The 22,335-nt window shown below is 43.7% G+C and overlaps 1 protein-coding gene across 1 annotated transcript in view; it reads left to right on the top strand.

Moving 5' to 3' along the window:
* Nucleotides 1-22,335, top strand: part of LOC103074207 (ATP-binding cassette sub-family A member 3-like) — an 89,228-nt gene that overhangs the window by 55,855 nt on the left and 11,038 nt on the right. Inside the window, 12 exon segments of the mRNA XM_082930981.1 lie at nucleotides 819-981; nucleotides 2,552-2,731; nucleotides 2,733-2,851; nucleotides 4,225-4,235; nucleotides 4,813-5,080; nucleotides 5,255-5,380; nucleotides 5,382-5,448; nucleotides 6,042-6,261; nucleotides 12,086-12,244; nucleotides 14,716-14,894; nucleotides 15,561-15,689; nucleotides 17,463-17,657. Coding sequence (XP_082787107.1) covers nucleotides 819-981; nucleotides 2,552-2,731; nucleotides 2,733-2,851; nucleotides 4,225-4,235; nucleotides 4,813-5,080; nucleotides 5,255-5,380; nucleotides 5,382-5,448; nucleotides 6,042-6,261; nucleotides 12,086-12,244; nucleotides 14,716-14,894; nucleotides 15,561-15,689; nucleotides 17,463-17,657 — 1,816 coding nt within the window.

The following is a 22,335-nucleotide window of genomic DNA, read 5'->3' as shown; positions in this document are numbered from 1 at the left end:
GGGGGGGGGAGGGGGGTGTTGGGCAAACTTTTTCTTAAAGGGCCAGATAGTAAGTACTTCAGGCTATGTAGGTTTAGTGGCATAATCAAGGGTATTACGTAAGTCACTTAGATAACCATCTAAACATGTAACCATTTAAAAATGTAATCCTTTCTGAGCTGGATTTGGCCTACTGGCCATCATTTACAAACCCCTGTCCTAGAGCATCAGCAATGCTGCATTTTATAATTTATAGTTTTGCTCATAAAATAGATATTAGTGATATTTTTGTTTTAATTTGTATGTGGTATCTTTTAAGGAAAATAATGAAATCTATTTATGCTAGTGTTGCCTCAGTTATTTGGAAAAGCCATTGGTCAGTTAATTCAGTTCTTATTTAGTGCCTATTGAAGAATTTTCTAGCCAGTATATACTTGCTAGTAGTATGGAATTTTTTTTTTTTTTTTTTTTTTTTTTTTTTTTTTTTTGCGGTACACGGGCCTCTCACTGTTGTGGCCTCTCCCGTTGCGGAGCACAGGCTCCGGACGCGCAGGCCCAGAGGCCATGGCTCACGGGCCCAGCCGCTCCGCGGCACGTGGGGTCTTCCCGGACCGGGGCACGAACCCACGTCCCCTGCATCGGCAGGCGGACTCTCAACCACTGCGCCACCAGGGAAGCCCCCACAGTATGGAATCTTGGTGCAGCTCTTTTTTCTTTCATTATTGTCCTAACTTATTTTGTTTATATCTTAGACAACTTTCATTCTTTAAATCCAAACAAAATGAAATGTGTTGTGATTTTGAGAATTTTTATTTCTTTTTGTTTCTGCTTTGGTTTAGGGTTAGTAAGTTGGTAGATTCCAGTAGAGATATGCAAATCATCAAGCTTCCCTCCTTCCATTCTCACCCGTTGGTTAGCAGAGTTCCTGTTAATAGAATTAAACGTCTTCATCCAAGGATTTTCTCAATACAGTCCAGCCTACCAATCCAACCAAACACTGGGGTGAGCAAATATTTCAAATGCATGCAAGAAAGCAGATTTTTATTTCATTCTTGGAATCATGATATTATTCTGTCAAGGAATATATATCAACCTTTAATAGGGGCTTAAGAAAAAATGTGCAGATTTTAGGCATAAAAGATTGGCTCTGCTGGGTTTCAGCAGTACCATGCTCTTTGCTCCACTTCAAAGTCAGAATGCTGGTGTTTTCTGACTAGGATCAACACAATGGAAGGGAGTATCAGAAAAGATCTAGAAAAGGTTGTGGCCATTCCTTTCACCAGGAAGAAGAAAGAATAAAAGCATTAAATCTACTGGCCAAAAAGCATACTTAATCTTTCTTTTTAATTTTTCACTGTGAAACAGATCATGTATTATTGTACCACCTGGAATTTAAATTTTTAAAAATATATTCTTATGAAGTACATGGACATTCTTTTAATGCTTAAAAAAAGAATATTGATATGCATTTTATATAGTGGTCTTGATTTAGCTATCTATAAGGTATGTTGCAAAATAATGAGACTGGTTTTCATGGGTTAGTGAAGAGATTAATCTCACTGTTTCATAGTCTTAAATCACCTATTCAAGGGGAAGCTGCCATTCATGGAGCCTCCAAGTTGGAAAGGGTCTTGGGGGTCATCTAGGCCAGTGCCTGTCTTATACAGGAGGCTCTTCTCCAACCCCCAGGAAGGATCTATCTGGCCTCTACTTGGCCAGGCTTTGCTTTAGCAAACAGTTCTGGAACCTTCCCAGGAAGTATTTCTCAGAGCACCACCTCTGATGAGTTATTAGCAGTGCCTTTTAATGAATGTTTGAGGGGAAAGGAGCTTCCATCATGTCAAATGTGGGAAACTTGGGGGGTGCTTGGTAGAGACTTTCAGAGATTTTTTGGTATTTTAAGAAGAAGGAACACTGGCACCTGAGGCTTGAAGGCCCCGCTGCCTGCCCCAGCTAGTGCAGCACTACAGACAAGTTGGGTGGGAGCATATGCAGTGCCCACCTCCACAGTCTGCTGCCTCTGGGCCCAGCACTGGATCTTGGGATCTCAGTACACACGACCACACACTTTGACATTTACTGTCAATGCCACAGGGACATCTCTGTGCGTGTCCTGCATACTTACACAAGTATACCTGTAGGATACATTACTAGAAGTAAAATTTCTAGATTAAAGACTGTGTGAATATCAAATTAATTTTATTCATTCAGCTAATTTGTTTTCTAAAAAAAGTTATACCATATTAAAACGCCAGCAATGGCATTTTCCTCATATCCTCATTAACTTAAAATTTTTGCCAATCTGGCAGGTAAAAAACAATTGTATCATGTTTATATTTGGTATCTGTTTAGGCTACTCTTCCAGACTCTTTCCAATCTGTGCCTTCTTTTTCTGCCATTAAATGTTAATCAAATAATTAAGTCAAAGAATTTTAATCTGAAGCAATTTTTAACATCATCAAAATGTTAGACACAATATGAGAGAATACAATTGGACGTGAGCCACGTAACTGCCTGCCAGCTTCTACCTGTGACTATGTTAATGTTGTTTCCCCCTTTTTTTAAATTGTAGTTCAGCCTTCTCTGCCAACAGTTCTATGCCATGTTCTTGAAAAGGGCTACATATTCTTGGTGCAACTCGATGATGATGCTGTCAATACAGATCCTGGTACTTCTGGTGATCCTTATGGTCAGCCTCTCATTCCTCAACTTCAGTACAAGCATGGAAAATGTCCCATTGGAGTTGACCCTAAAAAACATATGGTCAAACTATTGTTCCATTCTTTATTTCTCTGAAATCCAGGCTGGGTCCTCAGCTTTCAGAACATTTTACAGATATGCTCATGGCTGAAGAACAGATTCCTCTGCAGCTGCTAAGTAAGTACCAGGCCCAGGAAAACAGGGCAGGAAGCAGGCCCATTGCTCCTTGTAGTGAAGCCATGTGCTTCCAGGCCACGTGATGCTCCCTGAAGTCAGAGTGAATAGCTAGAAGTCTCAGAAAACCAAAAACCAAACGACAGGAAAGGGAGAGTTCCTAGAAATGAGACCAAGTTGTGTCTTTCTAGGGACTAAAGCATGTCCAAAATGAAACTGATAAATTTTCTGTTACATTTGAATGTATTAAGAAGAGATTTACACTCCCTCCCACAAAGGGAGTTTGTGGATGACTTCGTGATAGATGTAGAGAAAACTAAGCAAATGAGAAAAGGAGAACATTATTAACTTCAGAGGGGGAAAGTTGTACAAAAAAAGAAACATGTCATAATATACTGCTTGGTTCCGCTGTGAATAATTTTTACTTTGTCGTAGTAATGTCAAAACTGACTATTGATTGAACCGAATTTATGATACAACTCTAGGGGGAGGAGAGGGGAGGGGAAGGCCATAGGGGGCAGAGATAGTCATAAAAGAACAAAGTCCTTGCATCCAAGATAGGATGTCAATAGAGAGATGGGCTATTTAGCAATCCAGAGAAACATAAACTAAAAGATTTCAAAGTGGTTGCCTCTGGTGAGCAGGTAGCAGGGATGGTGATGGGTAGGCCATGGCACTGCCATTTCTCATTATAAGTTTTATATAATTATTTGATTTTTAAAATTGTATTCATGTGATATTTTAATTTAAAATAAAAATTTTAAGCATTGTTTTTACTAAAGTAAAGAGACCAAATGCAGAACATGATGTAGCAAAGTGGTTGGGATTACAGTGACCTACCTCTCCAAACCTTGGTTTCCTCTCCTGCAAAATGGAAAGAATAATAAACCTTGCCTCACATTGTCATCGGAGGATTCCATGAGAGAGTGCCTATCATGAGCTTTGCACACTGTTAACACTGGCACTCAGTAACCTTCAGCCACTGGTACAATTATCATTATTGTGGGTATTTTGGGTTTTTTTTTCAATTATCATTATTGTAGTTGCTGTGATTGAAGGTCCCTTCCAGCACTAAAAATTCCAGAATTCTAAGTAGGTCATATATTTCACCTGGCACTGTGTGCTGGAAGTCCAGTGATGAACAGTATTATTACCAGCCCTTGATGAGCTTCTAGCCCAGAGATCATACAGATAAGTGACAGTAGTTACAATACAAAGGAACAGTAAATGATGGTCTCATAGACATGTCTCAGCCTTGGAGGGCCAGAGGACACTCCAGAGTTAGGAGCCTAAGGTGTGAATAGGTACTGACCCACAGCAGGGGAATGTAACCCAAAGAACATTCCAAACCATGAGAAGAGCATTTGTAAGCATGGGGAACGGTGAGTCCTTAGGCATGGCTAGAACTTCAAGACATGAAGCAGAGTCTGGATAACAGCTGGGCACTGTAGGTCGTGTGCAGGTTAGCTTTATCCCGAGAGCAGAGGGGAGTCACTTGAAATTGTTGGGTGGGGTGCGTGTGATCAGACATGTCCTTTCACATGAGACTGGAGGGACTGGATAGGAGGCAAGGAGCTCTGTTAGAGCCACACAGTCCAGGTAAAGGTGGTGGGGCCTGGGCTGCATCAAGGCCGTGAGGAGGAGGGGAGTAGACAGAGCTGAGATTTAAAAGATGGCTAGACAAGACTTTTTTATACTGCTCCAGTCAATGAAAGGAAAACTTTCTTGATGCCCTGGGGTCATGGGGCTCGGGCAGGAGGCAGCCCTGTGGGCAAAGGGGATCACTGGAATTCAGAGCACGGCCATGTCAGGAGGAGCCCACTTTCGGATGTGGGCGGGGGTTAGTGATGAGATAGATACCCAGGAGGAGCAGCGGTTGGGGAGGCCAAAGGCGAATCCTCTCTGCCTCACTGGGCCTGGTGTGACACTCTCGGATGGTCTGCTCTCTTCTACGTTCAGTAGAGCCATTCCTCCTGAAAAAGTTAGAGGAGGAGCCCGAGGTCTTTGATCAGAACTACCTAGTGGCAGCTTCCTTTGAAGATGTGGGGAACCACACCATAGGGACAGCGCTGTTCAACAACCAGGCATACCATTCCACTGCCCTGGCGCTGGCACTGGTGGACAATGTCCCCTTCAAGTTGCTTTCTGATGCCAGGGCTTCAATAACGGTATTCAACCACCCTCAACCTCAGTCAAACAAGGAGACCTCGGAGAATATCTTGTACGAGTATGTACGACTTTCCTTCCCTCCTCAGTGCTTCTCCCTTTACCACCTACTTCTTCCTTTTTGTTTTGTTTTGTTTTGTTTTGTTTTAATCACAAATTGTTATTTTGGGGTATGGTTGCTATGAGCAGTTCTACTTAAATGGCTACCTTTCTCCTTATATCCTGTCTTTTACAGGGGTCCTAAAGGACATTATCTTGTTATCAACTTACTTTTTGGAATGGCTTTCCTGTCTAGCTTTTTCTCCATCTTTACAGTCAAAGAGAGATGCATCAAGACCAAGCAGGTTCGGTTCATCAGTGGCTACCTTCTGGCTCTCCGCTCTGCTGTGGGACCTCATCTCCTTCCTCATCCCCACTCTGCTGCTGCTGGTGAGCTGCATGGTGCTGAGGCCTTTCCCCTACACGTCACAAGGGGCTTGTCTTGGGGACCCTGTGAAGAACCAGAACCCTACCTGAAGTCCAGGCTGGCAGCTAAGCCCTTGATTGGCCACACAGGGTGTGAAAGCACCTTCATTGCTGACCCTCAGTAAAACATGATTTCAGCCCCAGCATCATAAGGAGCAGAGGGGCCGGTCTCTAATTTGTGGCTTCCCCACAACTGCTGCCTCAAGCTAGTAAATGACAGTGCCTTGGGGACAGTGCCCAGAAATAGCTCACCAGGGCACTGAGGGTTGCAAGTCTTTGGTGGTGACTGAATTGTGCAGCTTGAGGTTCCCTGGTCATTTGTGCAGAATGGATCACGTCCTCTGTTCTGCCTCTGAGCCCCTGATCTCACTGCACTGATTTCCAGGGGCAGAGCCAGCTGTCTCTGCATTGCCGGATGAGTAAGGGAAGGGAGTTGCCAATGTAGTACTGCTAACACCTTATTTACTTTATTTTTAAAATTAAGATTATCATTTCCTTTCTCTAATGCTTAGGACTGACTCTTAGTGACTTTTCCAAATTCTACCCTCTTTCCAAAGGTGGTGTTTTTGTACTATGATGAAGAAGCTTTTACACACCCAGAAAACATCCCTGCTGTTGTCTTGATGCTAATGCTCTATGCCTGGGCGATCATCCCCTTCATCTACCTAACCAGCTCCTGCTTTGACAATGCGGGTAGCGCCTGTGTTAAGCTCATCATCACGCTCACCTTTTTGAGCATCAGCCCCCTTGTTCTCATCCCAGTCACAAGTGAAAAAGGTGAGGACCATTACGGCTACACATCACACAGCTTTAACTTTCCCTCCAGCAGCCACAGAAGTTGTACCCATGAAAACGTGTGTCTGCCAGGGGCCTGTGTAAGGCTCTTCTCAGCAGCTGTCAATGAAAGAGCCCCACCCAAACTGTCAACGTCCCAAACATGCATCTCCAGGAGGACAGTGACACACAGTGGTTATATTCATCAGCAGAGTATGCTCAGCAGCAAAGAGGGAATAGACGCTCACCACGTGCAGCAGTGCAGACAAACATCAAAACAGGGTGCTACGTGGAAGAGGCACACTCTGAGCCAGAAAAGCGTTTGGCTCAGAGCTGGGGGGAGGGGGTCCACCACATGGAGACCTTAGGGAACTTTCTGGAGTGTTGGAAACATTCTGTATCTTGATCCAGGTGTTGGTTACATGGGCATAAATATTTGTCAAAATTCATCAAACTGTCCACTTATGATCATGCATTTCACTGAAATAAATTATTCCTCAGTTTAAAAGAAGGTAATAGGGCTGCCCTGGTGGTGCAGTGGTTGAGAGTCCGCCTGCTGATGCAGGGGACACGGGTTCGTGCCCCGGTCCAGGAAGATCCCACATGCCGCGGAGCAGTTAGGCCCGTGAGCCATGGCTACTGTGCCTGTGCGTCCGGAGCCTGTGCTCTGCAACGAGAAAGGCCACAACAGTGAGAGGCCCGCGTACCACACACACACACACAAAAAAGGTAATAATAAGCCAGGGTTGGACAAAGCCTGCTTGGTGACGTGCAATTAGAGTCAAAGAAACTGAGGGGTGAGCCATCTTCACACCACATCCTTTAAAACTGACGTCTTCGTGTCTGTGCTGCCGTCTCTCTCTGGGTCAGGGTTGGATATCCATGATCATATTTTACCTCTGTAATGCTTTTTTTCATTTGTTTTTATGCTGACCACCTCCATCAAATTGACTTTGGGGTTTTGTTTGTTTCTTTCTTTTAATTTAAAAATATGTTAACAGCTTCTTCTGCTTTCATCTTGGGAGTCATTCTGTCTCTTAAAGGATGTGTGTGTATTCTCTATTTTGAATTTATTTTACTAGTCGAACAGAGTTTGTGGTGCCTTTTCTAGTTCTCATACATACCACCTGTGGAATTTCAGAGACGGAATTATTTTCATCTGAGAGGATCATAAAAGTGACAGTGTTTTGACTTTATGATTGAAATAGAACAAAAAGCACACTGCAGGCAGAGGAAAGGGGATACACAAAGGCCTGTCCTGAGGGAAGCCAAATCCAGCAGTTCTCAGCTGTAAACTCCATCTGAGATTCACTGATCAGCACTTAAAGACATCCTGCATGATTCCGACACAGGTGGTACAGGGAATCACTCTGAGAAATGTTTGCCCTAATCTCCAGGGAGAATCTAAGGATTCCTCCCTTTCTCCTCTCCTCTGTCGCTCAACCCACCCGAGAGGGACAAGCACCTGAAAGTCCAAGGACACTGAAGGCCATGATGGGAGCAGAGCTTTTAGAGAAGATGACCAAGCTAGCGCCTGACTCTCTGGACATTCTCTCTGGATCCCTTGGCCTTGCTGGGATCTGTTTCTTCTTAGATTGCTTCATGCTATTTCTTCTCTTCCCTCCAATGCAGCAATAACAGGGACCAAGGCACTTCTGCTTAGCAGGAGGCAACTGCTAAAACTAACTGGAAATCGGGTGAGTCAAAGAGAAGGGAGGGGGGCTTCCCTGGTGGCGCAGTGGTTGAGAGTCCGCCTGCCGATGCAGGGGACACTGGTTCGTGCCCTGGTCCGGGAGGATCCCACATGCCGCGGAGCGGCTGGGCCCGTGAGCCATGGCCGCTGAGTCTGCGCGTCTGGAGCCTGTGCTCCGCAACGGGAGAGGCCACAACAGTGAGAGGCCCGCGTACCGCAAAAAAAAAAAAAAGAGGAGGGAGGCTGGGACAAGGCAAGAAGCTTCACCTCTGGTCTGGGGAAAAGGATGCCAGTGCCTTCACAGGCTCCATCCCTACTCCCTGAGAAAGAAAACTATACATTAGAGGCTGGCCCTTGGCCCTTGTACACATGCCCTAGAGGCCTCATTAAGATGCTGTCACCATGGCAGTAGACAGAGAGTTATGAAAGCTAAATCTGAGCTCTTTTTCCTGAGACTCTACTAAAACGATAGCAAAGGAAATAAAAATGTATGAATTCACAATGAAGAAACATCTAAAGTGCATTCAGAGGGGGATATGGCTAAGCAAGTACCTAATTTAGCAACACAGAATCCTCGAGAGGCTTGGGACCACAGAGAAAGGGAGTGAAACAGTCTGTTCCATCTCCACTGGCCCTACACCACTCCCCACCCGGAAGCAGTCAGAGATCCCTCCTCTTGATGAATTGAAACTGCTTCCAAAAGAGACCTGAACATTATGGACTCTTCCCCTGCCTGATTGCCTTAAAATGTAGCCTGCCTCCCTACCTCCATAAACAAAGCTAGCAAATCACCTCCTGGTGCCTCATTTGTCTCTCTGAATAGACAGACAATCAAGGATCACTGATCACTTGAGGATGGCAGCCAAGAAAAGACTAAAACAAACCAACAAAAAGGAGACACAGGGGTAGGGCCATGCAGGAAACAAAACAAAACAAAACAAAGATTTTGGAAAAGATTGCATCTATTAAACAACAGAATTCCATGAAGAAGAAAAACTTTGAGAACAAGAAAGAGCTGATTGCCAAAATAAAAATTTAGCAGAAGTGTTGGAAGATAAAGTCAATTAACCTGCCAAAGTAGAGCAAAAAGATAAGAGAAATAGGAGAAGTTGAGAAAAAAGGCAGGTAACATGGGCTTCCCTGGTGGCGCAGTGGTTGAGAGTCCGCCTGCCAATGCAGGGGGCACGGGTTCGTGCCCCGGTCCGGGAGGATCCCACGTGCCGCGGAGCGGCTGGGCCCGTGAGCCATGGCCGCTGAGCCTGCGCGTCCGGATCCTGTGCTCCACAGCGGGAGAGGCCACAGCAGTGAGGGGCCCGTGTACCGCAAAAAAAAAAAAAAAAAAAATGCAGGTAACGTGAGAGTAAGTCCAGGAATGCTATTATATTCAATTGATAAGCATTCCAGAAAGAGAAAACAGAGGAAATGAAGTTGAGGAAACTACCAAAGAAAGAAAACAAAAATATTTCCCAGAGTTGAAAAAACAAACTTCAAGATTGAAGGGATCCATCAAATATCCAACACTGAATGAAAAAAGACCCAGGTGCTTCCTAGATGACAACAAGTTCTATACTGAATTCACTTGTCAGTCAGGTGTATGGACAGAACAAAGACAATTTCAAATGGGCAAACAGAAATTGAAGTCACCATGTCACTTTCTTGGAAAGTTGAGGATATAGGCCAGCAAAGTGAAGGAGTAAAGTAAAGGAGAAAGAAGACACAAGATCCAGAAAAGGATGGATGCCACCCAGGAATGTGGCAGAGAAAAGTCCTTCAGTTGGAGGGCTAGATATGGATGGTTTGTGACCTCTCCTCAGTCTTCAACAAGCTTTGGAGTAGGATCTGCAGAGAAGGAAGGAAGGAAGGAAAACAAGCAGAAGTTGTAAATATCTGTTCCTTTGATTACACGTATTGTTGGTGAACTGATTCTGGTTAGGGTGAGCTTGGGGCGTGGGGTTGTCCCCTCTCAGATTTCAACCACTCGTCTCTTAGGGGCCCGAAGATTTTCGCTGAACAGGGGAAGGTCTGGGAGGAGACCGTGGCTGACTGTTCATTCCCAGTCTGGGCTCATGAGCCTTGCTTAGTGGTTAAGTCTTTCTCTCTACCCCACACAGGAGCTGCACTGCTGATGTTCTGGTAGTTTTCCCATCTCCCCTCTACCTCAGTCTCCAGGTTAGATTTCCAAATTCAGAATTCTAAAGAGAAAAAATGAGGAGGACGTGACCCACTGTGTCTCCTTCCCAGAGCCATGTCTGCCACCTTTGCAGCTGTACTGCTGAGGCATGGTCTCCTTGGATGCAGCTGTCTGGTCACCAGAGCCATGACTCTGGGGCCTCGGCGACAGTGTGGAGCCACGACTTCCGAGTTGTGCCCCAAACTGCGCCTCCAGCCACATGAGTGGACCCTGGCTCTGATGCTCAGTTTCTGAGTCCTGGCCCAGGAAATGTTGGTCTGGAGACCTCATATCCAAGTTCACTTCACCATACATCACAGTAGCCTCCACTGACAGGAATTTCACAGATTGACACCCAAAAGCTGTACTACTCTAAATCCAAGCCCTGAGAGTAGAGTTCATTTTTTATATGAAGAGTTTATTCAGCCTCTCTTCAGGGAATCTGTAAGTCACACGTCCACATGCTCTCTCCCTTGGACTACCCACTGGTTTAGAGCTGGTGGTGTGACTAGTCATGAAGTCTGAAATTAGAGCTCTAATCCCACCCAGTTATTTCCCCTTTTTGTTGGTGAGGATATTTTGTGGTTTGTGAAGGATGGCGGCTAGTAGCACATGTAGTTATTAGGGATAAGCACGAAGTGGCCTGTTGGGTGACTGAGGGCTTGATTATGTTTGTGGACTGTAAACATGGCCCCACTGCTGGCTCACGACCCAGGCAGCATATTATGAGTTAATCCTCTTACAAATTAATTAGCTTATGAGTAGCATATTTATTTTGCAGAGCAGTTGTGTTTATTTGTTGTAAATAAACATTTAAAGTATTTTAAATATACCACAGTTTATTTATAACCCCGTTTGGCATTTCTTCACTTTTCAATATAACATGAACCTAAAAAATTGGCTTCTCAAACCTCTAACAGGCACCAGTTTCTATATATTTATTTTATAACCAGCCAGTTTACTGACCTCTTTTATTTCTTTTTTTTTAATGAAGTATAGTTGATTTACAATATTGTGTTAATTTCTGCTGTACAGCAATGTGATTCAGTTATACACATATATACATTCTTTTCCATTATGCTTTATCATAGGATATTGAATAGAGTTCCCTGTGCTATACAGTAGGACCTTGTTGTTTATCTATCCTATGTGTAATATCTTACATCTGCTAATCCCAGCCTCCCACTCCACTCCATCCCTCCCCCAACCCCCTTCCCCTTGGCAACCACAAGTCTGTTCTTTATGTCTGTGAGTCTATTCTGTTCTCTCTTTTCTTTCTTTCTTTTTTTTTTGGCTGCAAGGCTTTTGGGATCTTAGTTACCCGACCAGGGATCAAACCCGTGTCCCCTGCATTGGAAGTGTGGAGTCCTAACCACTGGACCACCAGGAAGTTCCCTCTCTTATTTCTAATAGCTTTTCTAGGTACATGATAATGTACAGCATTTGCAAATAATGATGGTTTTGGCTCTACAAACTGTACAGGCAGGAACTGTGTTCTTATCTACCTGTAAGGTGACACTCAAATAACTCCAAAGCTGGCCCACCAGACCCTCCTGTCTGGCCCTAACTCATTTGTAAACCTCCAGCCTTCAAATCCACTGCTTCCATCCCATTCTGCAGCCACGTTCTTGCTGGTTTTCTCAAACACACCAAGCTCTTTCTGATTTGTCTGCATAAACAATAGGAATAGAAGTAAAATGACAGGTTCAGGAAGCACTGCAAAAGAAAAATACTTATGGCTTGGAGGTTGAATGACTAGAGGGGAAGAGGGAACACTGGGAGTCAGGGAGAACCTGATTCCGGTCTTGGGCCTGGCAGTGTGACGTGCAGAGATAGATATAGCAACAGATAGAGATAACAGATCCTTTATACAGAATAAAAGGCACAGTGGGTTCAGAGAGTTGCTAGGGGATGTTCCCTTTTCTTCCTGAAAGAAGAGTTAATATTTTCTATTCCCCTCACAGATCTAGGCTACACAAAAGTCTCAGAGTCTTTGGATCACACATTTCTACCGCTTCCAGGCCACTGCCTGGGGATGGCTTTCTCCAACTTATATTACAACTTTGAACTACAGAAGTTTTGCAATGCCAAGAGCCTGAACCAGACTGAATGCAATCAAGTTTGTGAGTATTGCAAACAGAATTTGTTAATTACATTTTTTTATTGAGATATAATTCATAGAAAATTCACCCTTTTAAAGTATACAAGTCATTGGCTTTTGGTATATTCACAAGGTTGTACAACCATCATCACCATCTAATTCCAGAACATTTTCATCACCTGAAAAAAAGAAATACCCCATCCATTAACAGTCACTTCCCATTCCCTTTCCCCCCAAGCATCTGACAACCAATAATCTACTTTCTGTCTCTATGGATTTGCCTGTTCTGGACATTTCATGTAAATGGAATCATACACTATGTGACCTTCTGTATCTGGCTTCTTTCACTTACAACAATGTTTTTGAGGTTCATCCAGGTTTTGGTGTGCGTCACTACTTTGTTCCTTTGTATGGCTGAATAATATTCCATTGCACAGATAGACTACAATTTGTTTATCCATTCATCAGTTGATGGACATTTGGGTTGTCTCTACATTTTGGCTATTATGAATAATGCTGCTGTGAACATTCACGTACAAGCTTTTGTTCGAACATGTTTTCAGTTATTTTGAGTATATACCTAGGAGTGGGTTTGCTGGGTCCTATGGTGACTCTATTTAGCTTTTTCAGGAACCACCAAACTATTTTCACAGTGGCTGCACCATTTTACATTTCACTAGCAATGTATGAGGGTTCCAATTTATCCACATCCTTTCAACACCTTTTAAAATTAACTATTTTCTTAAATTGTGGAAAAATATATACGAAGTTTACCATTTTAACCATTTTTACATGTACAGTTCGGTGGCATTAAGTACATTCACATTGTTGTGCAACCATCATAACCATTATCTCCAGAACTTTTTTCAACTTGCAAAACTGAAACTCTGAATCCATGAAACACTAACTCCCCATCTCCCTCCCCCCAGCCCCTGGCAGCTATCATTCCACTTTCCGTCTCTATGAGTTTGACTACTCTAGGTACCTCATATGAAACATTTTAATTCCTTTCTCATTTCCTTTTGGGTATATTCTATAGCTATTTTCTTTGTGGTTACCATGGGAATTACATTTAACATCCTAAAGTTATAACATTCTAATTTGAATTTATATCAGTTTAACTTCAAAAACATATAAAAACTGCTCCTATACAGCCCTGTTCCCACTCCCTTTTAATTACTGTCACAGTACCTCTTTATGTATTATGTGTCCAGAAGCATAGACTAATCATTGTTTTTTATGCATTTTTATGTTTATGCATTTTATGTTTCTTAAGTCATATAGAAAATAAAAAGTGGAGTTACGTACCAAAGTTACAACAATACTAGTTGTTACAATTGTCCATGTATTTACCTTTGCCAGAGATCTGTATTATTTTGATCTATATGTCCTGATATGGCCAATGTCTGTTACATATTAGTAAATGAAACAAAGGAATTGGAGAAGATAATGCATAGTATCATTCTACCTGTATTTTAAAAGATTATATCCAGAAGGTATGGAAGGATTATATACAAAACTGTAACAATAGTTGTGGGGAAAGGAGAAGTACCTTGACTTTCTACCTCATACATGTTTCTTCTTTCCAATGAGTGTGTATTTACTGTATAATTTTAAAGTACATGTATTTTGGGACTTCCCTGGTGGTCCAGTGGGTAAAACTCCACGCTCTGGATGCAGGGGGCCCAGGTTTGATCCCTGGTCAGGGAACTAGTCCTGCATGCTGCAACTAAGGGTCTGCCTACCACAACTAAAGATCCCACATGCCACAACGAAGATCCCATGTGCCGCAGCTAAGACCTGGCTCAGCCTAAATAAATTTTTTTTTTTTTTTTTTTTTTTTTTTTTTTTTTTTTTTTTTTTTTTTTTTTTTTTTTTTTTTTTTTTTTTTTTTTTTTTTTTTTTTTTGCGGTACGTGGGCCTCTCACTGTTGTGGCCTCTCTCGTTGCGGAGCACAGGCTCCGGACACGCAGGCTCAGTGGCCATGGCTCACGGGCCCGGCCACTCCGCGGCCTGTGGGATCTTCCCAGAGTGGGACACGACCCCGTGTCCCCTGCATCGGCAGGCGGACTCTCAACCACTGCACCACCAGGGAAGCCCCCAAATAAATATTTTAATAAAAACAAAAATACATGTATTTAAAAGAAAATTTGAAGGCAAATCAGATTAAAAGAGGAGAATAGAGGCTGCTGAGTATTTTTACATGAGTGGTCAGTTGAAGTTACAGGGTGATAAATGATTGATAAAAGAACTAAGCATATAAATATTTTGCATTTCAAATAACTGTCATATGGACAGGGAGCAGTGTTTTACTTTACTGCATTATTTTTGCAAGACATTGGTTCTAGCAAGGAAAACAGAATATTATGTTTCCCATCTGCTGGGATGTGGTAACAACATTGATGACAATAATGCTTCTTTTAAATGATATTTGTTATAATAGGAATTGACCTACTATATGTAATTTGATAATATCTGTTTATCCCATTTTAGCAGAGGGATATGTGGCCCAAAAGAAGATCTATTCCTGGGAGTCTCTAGGGATGGGGAAGTATCTGACAGCCCTTGCCATCTCAGGACCTGTGTACCTCATCCTGCTTTTCCTCATTGAAACCAATGTCTTGTGGGAACTGAAAGCCAGGTTTTCTGGCTTCAACAGTAAGCAAAAATTGGTGAGTGGGTCCAAGTGTAAGTCTCCAATTACAGGTCAAGGGGCTGGCTCCATAGCTTCCTTCCTACAATCTGCAGTGGCCCTGATTCTCAGCATCCGAGGTCCTGGAGACCATGTAATCCACCCGTAGGGTAGAGAGGTAACGGCCATCCCTGGGATCCCCTGTTGAGGGAAGAGCATTGGCTTGGCCCCTGTAACCCTGGCCAGCCAAGTACAAACAAGACCCTGGATTTCCTAAAACTAGCCAGCTTGGAACACCTCTTCCCCTCAGTCATTCAGGAGCCACATAGGAGAAAGGGCTGTTGTGTCAGCTATTGGCCTGAATATCTTCCAAAGGCAAAGCCCCTTCCCCTACCCCCCAGGACAAAGGAAATTCTGTAGAAAATGGGATTTGTTATATCTTGACATCTCCAGGCTTCAGGTCTTTTTATTTTCCTTAAAAGCCAATGTCACATAAAGTTTCCTTGTCCACCATATCATGGTCATGTCAACGTGCATTCAGTCTTGCCTGTGGCTGACTCTGAGAATGGGTGTGCATGCAGGAACTGAGCACGGCCGGGGCAACTTCATGGCCTTCCCAGGGAGGACCAAGTCCCTGTGGGCCCCTTGACCTCTACCTACTACCCTCGCAAAAGCACTTACACCTGCCATCCTTGTCTCGGGAAAGCAGGTAGTTTTGCACAGTCCAGGGTCCATGCCTGGAGACCAAGATGTGGAAGAAGAAGAGAAAATGATCAAGACCTTTTTGGAAAATTTTTGTAAGAAAACCCCACTGGTTCTTAAATGACTGTCTAAGGTAAAGTCCGACATGGCTTAGAAAGCAAAGACCATTACTCTTGGGGGCCCTTTGCATAAGAAAGCAGCCACCGAGGCTCCAGGACCTGCCTGCTGGCTTGTAGTACAGTAGTACCCCTTTATCAGCAGGTTTGCTTTCTGAGGTTTCAGCTACCTGCAGTCAATTGTGGTCCAAAAATATTAAATGGAAAATTCCAGAAATATCAAAGTTTTAAATTATGCGCTGTTCTGAGTAGTGGGACCGACTCTTGAGCCGTCCTGCTCCATCCCTTTGTCCAGCTTATCCACCGTTTAGTCACTTAGTTGCCAGCTCAGTTATCCAATCAACTATTGCACTATCACAGTGCTTGTGTTCAAGTAATCGTTATTTCATTTAATAATGACCCCAAAGTGCAAGAGTAGTGATGCTGGCAATTCGGATGTTCTCTTACTGTGCTTAATTTTTTTGTGTTTTTGTTTGTTTTTTAAAAAATTTATTTTATTTATTTTTTATTTTTGGTTGCATTGGTTCTTCGTTGCTGTGCACAGGCTTTCTCTAGTTGCAGGAGGTGAGGGATACTCTTCATTGCAGTGCGCGGGCTTCTCATTGTGAGGGCTTCTCTTTGTTGCGGAGTATGGGCTCTAGGCACAGAGGCTTCAGTAGTTGTGGCACTCAGGCTCAGTAGTTGTGGCTTGTGGGCTCTAGAGCACAGGCTCAGTAGTTGTGGCGCACAGGCTTAGTTGCTCCGTGGCATGTGGGATCTTCCCAGACCAGGGCTCAAACCCGTGTCCCCTGCATTGGCAGGCGGATTCTTAACCACTGAGCCACCAAGGAAGTCCCTGTGCTTAATTTATAAGTTAAACTTTGTCATGGGTATGTATGTATAGGAAAAAATATTGTATATATAGGGTCCTGTGCTTTCTACCGTTTCATGTACCCACTGTGGGTCTTGGACCATATCCACTGCAGATAAGGGGAGACTACTGTACTGGCAAAGGATTCAGGTGAGTTTTGGTGGAGGAAGACTCAGAGAGAGGTTTCCTCTGTGAACAGATCACATTTGAGTTCGTTTGTGTGCCCAGAGACTGAAGTTATCACCTCAGCCTTCCACTGTCTCTTCTGGGGTCCCCTGGAAGACAGGAAGGCCTGAGATGGGAGGGGCACCAGAACCATGAACCCCAAGAAGCCTTGAAGGTTGGACATGGTTGAGTCTCTCCTCAATCTAGAAAACAGTTTTTGTGGAGGAGCCAAGGTGGGGGAATAGGTTCTGAAAGCTCAGACCAAGCCTGTTAGTCTCCCTGAGAGCCCCAGCAGAATTGTGTTGAGACATCCTTCAAATATCCAGGATATATATATATATATATATACACACACACACACACACACACACACACACACACACACACACATACGGAGAGACAGGGAGAGAGACAGAGAGACAGAAAGAGAGAGAGTTGTTTCCCTATAGTTCCTGGTGGTTTAAAAAAAAAAAAAAAACAGCCCAAAAACCAATTCAGGCAACATCAAAGGGGTTTTCTTTGCTTCAAGGACAGAGGGAAGAGGCTTATCTTAGAGAACTAGGGTCTCAGTTTGCAGGGACAGGAGGAGAGAAAACTTCACTAGACCTGCTGGGAGCAGCGGCTGGGAGGAGAAGGCAAATTCAAGCCTGGCTACATTGGAGTCCCCAGGCCCTGAGGGCAGCTCAACCTGTCCCAGAACTGGTATGCAACAGTTAACTCCAGACTGCTGACTCCAGGCCTCCTCACTGTGTGCCTTCTGTCTTGGGTACCTCAGGTCTATGCCAAGAAGGTACCCCCACTGGCTGTGAACAAGGTTTCCTTCACTCTTCAAGTAGAAGAATGCTTTGGCCTTCTTGGCCTCAATGGAGCTGGGAAAACTTCCATTTTCAAAATGCTGACTGGGGAAGAGCCTATCACCTCTGGGGATGCCTTTGTCAACAGCCTCAGCATCAGGTCTGACTTGGGAAAGGTAGGCTGTGACCTGAGATGAGGGAGGCATGAACCTGGGGATGGTGTGGGTGTATCAGGAAGAGGGGGGCACTGAAATACACCTAGGGGTGTTACACAGGGTTGGGGAAAGGGAACTGGAATGGAATTGATCTTTGAAAATTTCAGGTATCAGGTTTATCTCTGACTCCCAAATCCATAGCTCCATCCTAGACCTCTTCTCTGAGCTTTAGATCATATATCAAGCTGCTTACTCAACATTGCCTCTGAAATGTCCCTGAAACTCAAGGCACTTGAAGCCCAATGGACCCCCAAAGCCATCAGCTGTCCCCACACACTCCCAACCTCTTCTTCCCCCTCCTCCTGTGCTTCCTGTGGGAGTGAGTGACACACATCTACAGCTGTCCAAGGCACCACTCAAGACATCTAGTCGGCAACCTTAGTCCATGGATGCTCCCTTCCAAACAGCCCTGGAATCTGTTCTCCCTGGCCCCATGCCCACTGCACTCACTAAGTCAAGGCTATCCTAACTTTCAGTCAGCTTCCTTGCCTTCTCTGCAGCATTTCTTTTTTTTTTTTAATTAATTAATTTATTTATTTTTGGCTGCACTGGGCCTTCATTGCTGTGCGTGGGCTTTCTCTAGTTGCAGCGAGCAGGGGCTACTCTTTGCTGCGGTGCAGGGGCTGCTCATTGCGGTTGCTTCTCTTGTTGCAGAGCATGGGCTCTAGAGTGCAGGCTCTGTAGTTCTGCAGCATTTCTTAAAGCAGGCCTTTTTCTCCTTCAAATTCTCGCCTTCCTTTGTTTACTTCTATAGCTTCCCCTCTCGTCTGGCTCTTCCCTATCACTGACACTTCTTTCTTAGACCCGCTTGGTAGATCTTCTTCATCTAGCCCATTAGACTGTGGTGCTCCTCAGGACTGCAACATCAGCCCACTGGCTTTCTCCTTCTACACACTGTCCCCACCTGATCTCATTCCTTACGCTGACTCCATTATCTTCTGTCAGCTGACATCTCCCAAGTAGCTGCATCGTCAGTCCAATCCTAGTCCTGTGTTTCAGACCTGCTTATACATGCCTTCTAGACAGCCTTACTCAGACTTTCTCCCATTTTAAACTCAAATTTAATATATAACCCTCAAACCTGAACTTTTTTTTTTTTTTTATAAATTTATTTATTTATTTTTCGCTGCATTGGGTCTTCGTTGCTGCGCGGGCTTTCTCTAGTTGCGGCAAGCAGGGGCTACTCTTTGTTGTGGTGCGCGGGCTCCTTCTCATTGCCATGGCTTCTCCTGTTGCAGAGCACCGGCTCTAGGCACACACACAGGCTCAGCAGTTGTGGCCCACGGACTTAGTTGCTCCGCGGCATGTGGGATCTTCCCAGACCAGGGCTCAAACCCATGTCTCCTGCATTGGCAGGTGGATTCTCAACCACTGTGCCACCAGGGAAGCCCCCTGACCTTCTTATTGAAGTCTACTTCAATTATTGGCACCAGTTCAATGAAGCAATTTTTGAATGCCTAGTATATGCCAGCAGTTGTGCTAGGCCAAGTGATTCTCACATGCAAGGAGCTCATGGTCATGTGAACCAGCCATTGCCATGCAGTGAGGTAAGTGTAATGACAGAGGTGGTGGTCATTGTACAGTGGATTCAATGACAGGCATATGAGGAGACCGAACTACAGATGCCTAATCAAAGTTGCACTGTTCACAGCATGAACCATACTAGCACTGAAAAGTTTATCAAACCAGCCTTACTGTCCCCTGTACTCTCTAAAATATAGTTTAGAGAGAAAACAGAAGAACTGACAGAGGCTAGTTCCAGAATCCACATTCTTAATTACCAGTCTCTATCAACCTTGTGGTATACATAGCCTGGTTGAACAATCATAACCAGTATAAGTCTCTCATGGCTATGAAACATTTGATATTAATTTTAATTTTTTGTTATTTTAAAAATTATGGACAAGTCTTTTGGTAATGGCAAATCAGTTAACTCTAATCCCCTTCCTGATGATCATTAGTAACTAGAAAAACAGGACCAAAGTTTTAAAACATGTCTTCAAAGGATTCAGAGAGCTAACAAGATAGTGAAGACTTATGAGCCCAGAGGTAGGAGGGGACAGAGGCCCAGGGAGATGGCCAATTCCAGAGCTGGGTTGCTGAGAGCTGAGTGTTGCTCTTGGTGTTGAAGTGGCAGGCACTGGAGTTCAGGATGAGCCCTCTGGGGCAGGGGGAGGCCTGGTGAAAGCATCCTTTCTTTGAGTTGGGACCCCAAAGGGCTGCATCCTAAGTGCAGGGATGAACTATACTTAGACAAGTTCATGCAAGGATTGCAAAACAACTTGGACTCTTATCAGTACCTGAAATGGAACTGATGTGACCCTAAACCACCCGTGCTCCCAGGCACCTGGCAGGAGCAAATGTAAAGAGAAGTCTGGTGGAAGATGCCATCATCGTAGGCCTCATATGATTTCTACAATTTTGCCAATGCAATGTTTGGTACACATTAAAAAGATAACCAGGCATGTGTACCTAAAAGACAACTCCCCCCCCCAAATAATTTAGAATGAAGCACTGAGAGTCAAAAGGGTAGAAAATATATGAAAGAAGGTAAGAGACATTGTGGTATACCTTCAAGACAGCCCCTAAAAACCCCCTCCTGATATTTACACCCTTGAGTCGTCCCCTCCCAGATTGTACCAGGGTTGGTCTGTGTGACTGACAGAATATTGTAGAAGAGATGGCATGTCACTTCTGAGATTGGGTTATGAAAGACACTGCAGATTATATTTTGAGTACACTCTACCCTTCACATCACTCACTGTGGGGGAAGCTAGTGGCCATGTCATGAAGACACTCAGGGGACTTCCCTGGCGGTCCAATGGTTAAGAATCTGCCTTGTGCCACAACTACTGAGCCCGTGCCACAACTATGGAGAGAAGCCCGCACACTGCAAGGAAAGATCCCATGTGCTGCAACTAAGACCTGACACAGCCAAAAAAGAAAATAAATAAATATTTAAAGAAAAAAGAAGACACTCAGGCAGCCCTGTGGATTATAAAAAATAGTCAATAGAAGACAATAAGTGCAAGAGAAAAAGGAACAAAGAACACATGGGACAAGTAGGTAGCCCTAATAAGATGGTAGATTTAAATGCAAATATATTAATAATTGCATTATATATAAATGGACTAAAGACTCCAATTAAAAGATTAAGATTATTAGAGAAGATGGGTTAAACACAGAGTTACCATATGACCCAGCAATTTCACTCCTAGGTATATATCCAAGAGAACTGAAAAGTTACATTCACACAAAAATTTGTACATGAATGCTCATAGCAGCATTTTTCACAGTAGCCAAAAGGTGGAATCAGCCCAAATGTCCACCAACAAACAGATGAATGGATAAACAAAATGTGATCTATCCATGCAATAGGATATTATTCAACCATAGAAAGGGGACTTCCCTGGTGGTGCAGTGGTTAAGAATCTGCCTGCCAATGCAGGGGACACAGGTTCGAGCCCTGGTCCAGGAAGATCCCACATGCCGTGGAGCAACTAAGCCCGTGTGCCACAACTACTGAGCCTACACTCTAGAGCCCACGAGCCACAACTACTGAGCCTGTGTGCCACAAATACTGAAGCCCGCACGCCTAGAGCGCGTGCTCCACAACAAGAGAAGCCACCACAATGAGAAGCCTGCACACCATAACAAAGAGTAGCCCCCGCTTGCCACAGCTAGAGAAAGCTTGTGCGCAGCAATGAAGACTCAACACAGCCAAAAATAAATAAATTAATTAAAAAAAAACATAAAAAGGAAAGCACTGACACACACTACAATATGGATGGACCTTAAATACATGATGCTAAGTGAAAGAAGCAAGTCACGAAAGGCCACAGATTGTGTGATTCTGTTTGTATGGAATATCCAGAACAGGCACTCTATGGAGACAGTAAGTGGGGAATGTGGGCAGTAACTGTTCGTGGATTTGAGGTTGCTCTGCGGAGGAGTGATGAAATGCTGTAAAGTTGATTGTGATCATGGACCACCACTGCGACTACATTAAAAACCATTGAACTGAACACATCTGATGGATGATTGTGGTAAATGGATGAATTGTATGGTATGCTAATTATATCTCAATAAGCTGTTGTAAAAAAGAAAGAAGGAATGAACAAATGAACAAACAAAGGAATAAAAGACAAAACAAGACAGGTCAAGGGCAGATGGTCGTGGAGAGACCCTCCCACTGGCATAATTGTCATCAATCATCCATCCAACAGACATTTACTGAAGCTCATAGACAAGAAAGTATGAACCTACTCCATAAACTCAAATGATAAGAAGTGCTACATTTCTTTGTATTATTTAAAATCAAGTGGCATCTGCCTATAAGACCTTCATCCTGCCTGGCTGGCAAGAAATTGGATTTCAGTTCCCTGGAACCCATCTGCACATCACCTCCTGGCAATTTGTGAAAATTCATAGCTGGAAATACAGAATTTAAATATAGTTAAACCTGCTCCTCCACTTCTCCATTTTCTCCTAGAAATCTCACATGGATTAATCTCATCAGCAAACTCTAACAGAGCTACATCCTTGCTCTCTTCCTTTGTGAGCCTTCTGCTTACCACCCTTTATCTGTACATATATATATATATATATATATATATATATATTTTTTTTTTTTTTTTTT

This window comes from Lipotes vexillifer, unplaced genomic scaffold (assembly GCF_000442215.2).
Source record: "Lipotes vexillifer unplaced genomic scaffold, Lipotes_vexillifer_v1.1 scaffold914, whole genome shotgun sequence".
In the NCBI taxonomy this organism is placed as follows: Eukaryota; Metazoa; Chordata; class Mammalia; order Artiodactyla; family Lipotidae; genus Lipotes; species Lipotes vexillifer.
Note: the sequence above shows the minus strand (reverse complement) of the source record. Positions and strands in the feature narration are given on the sequence as shown.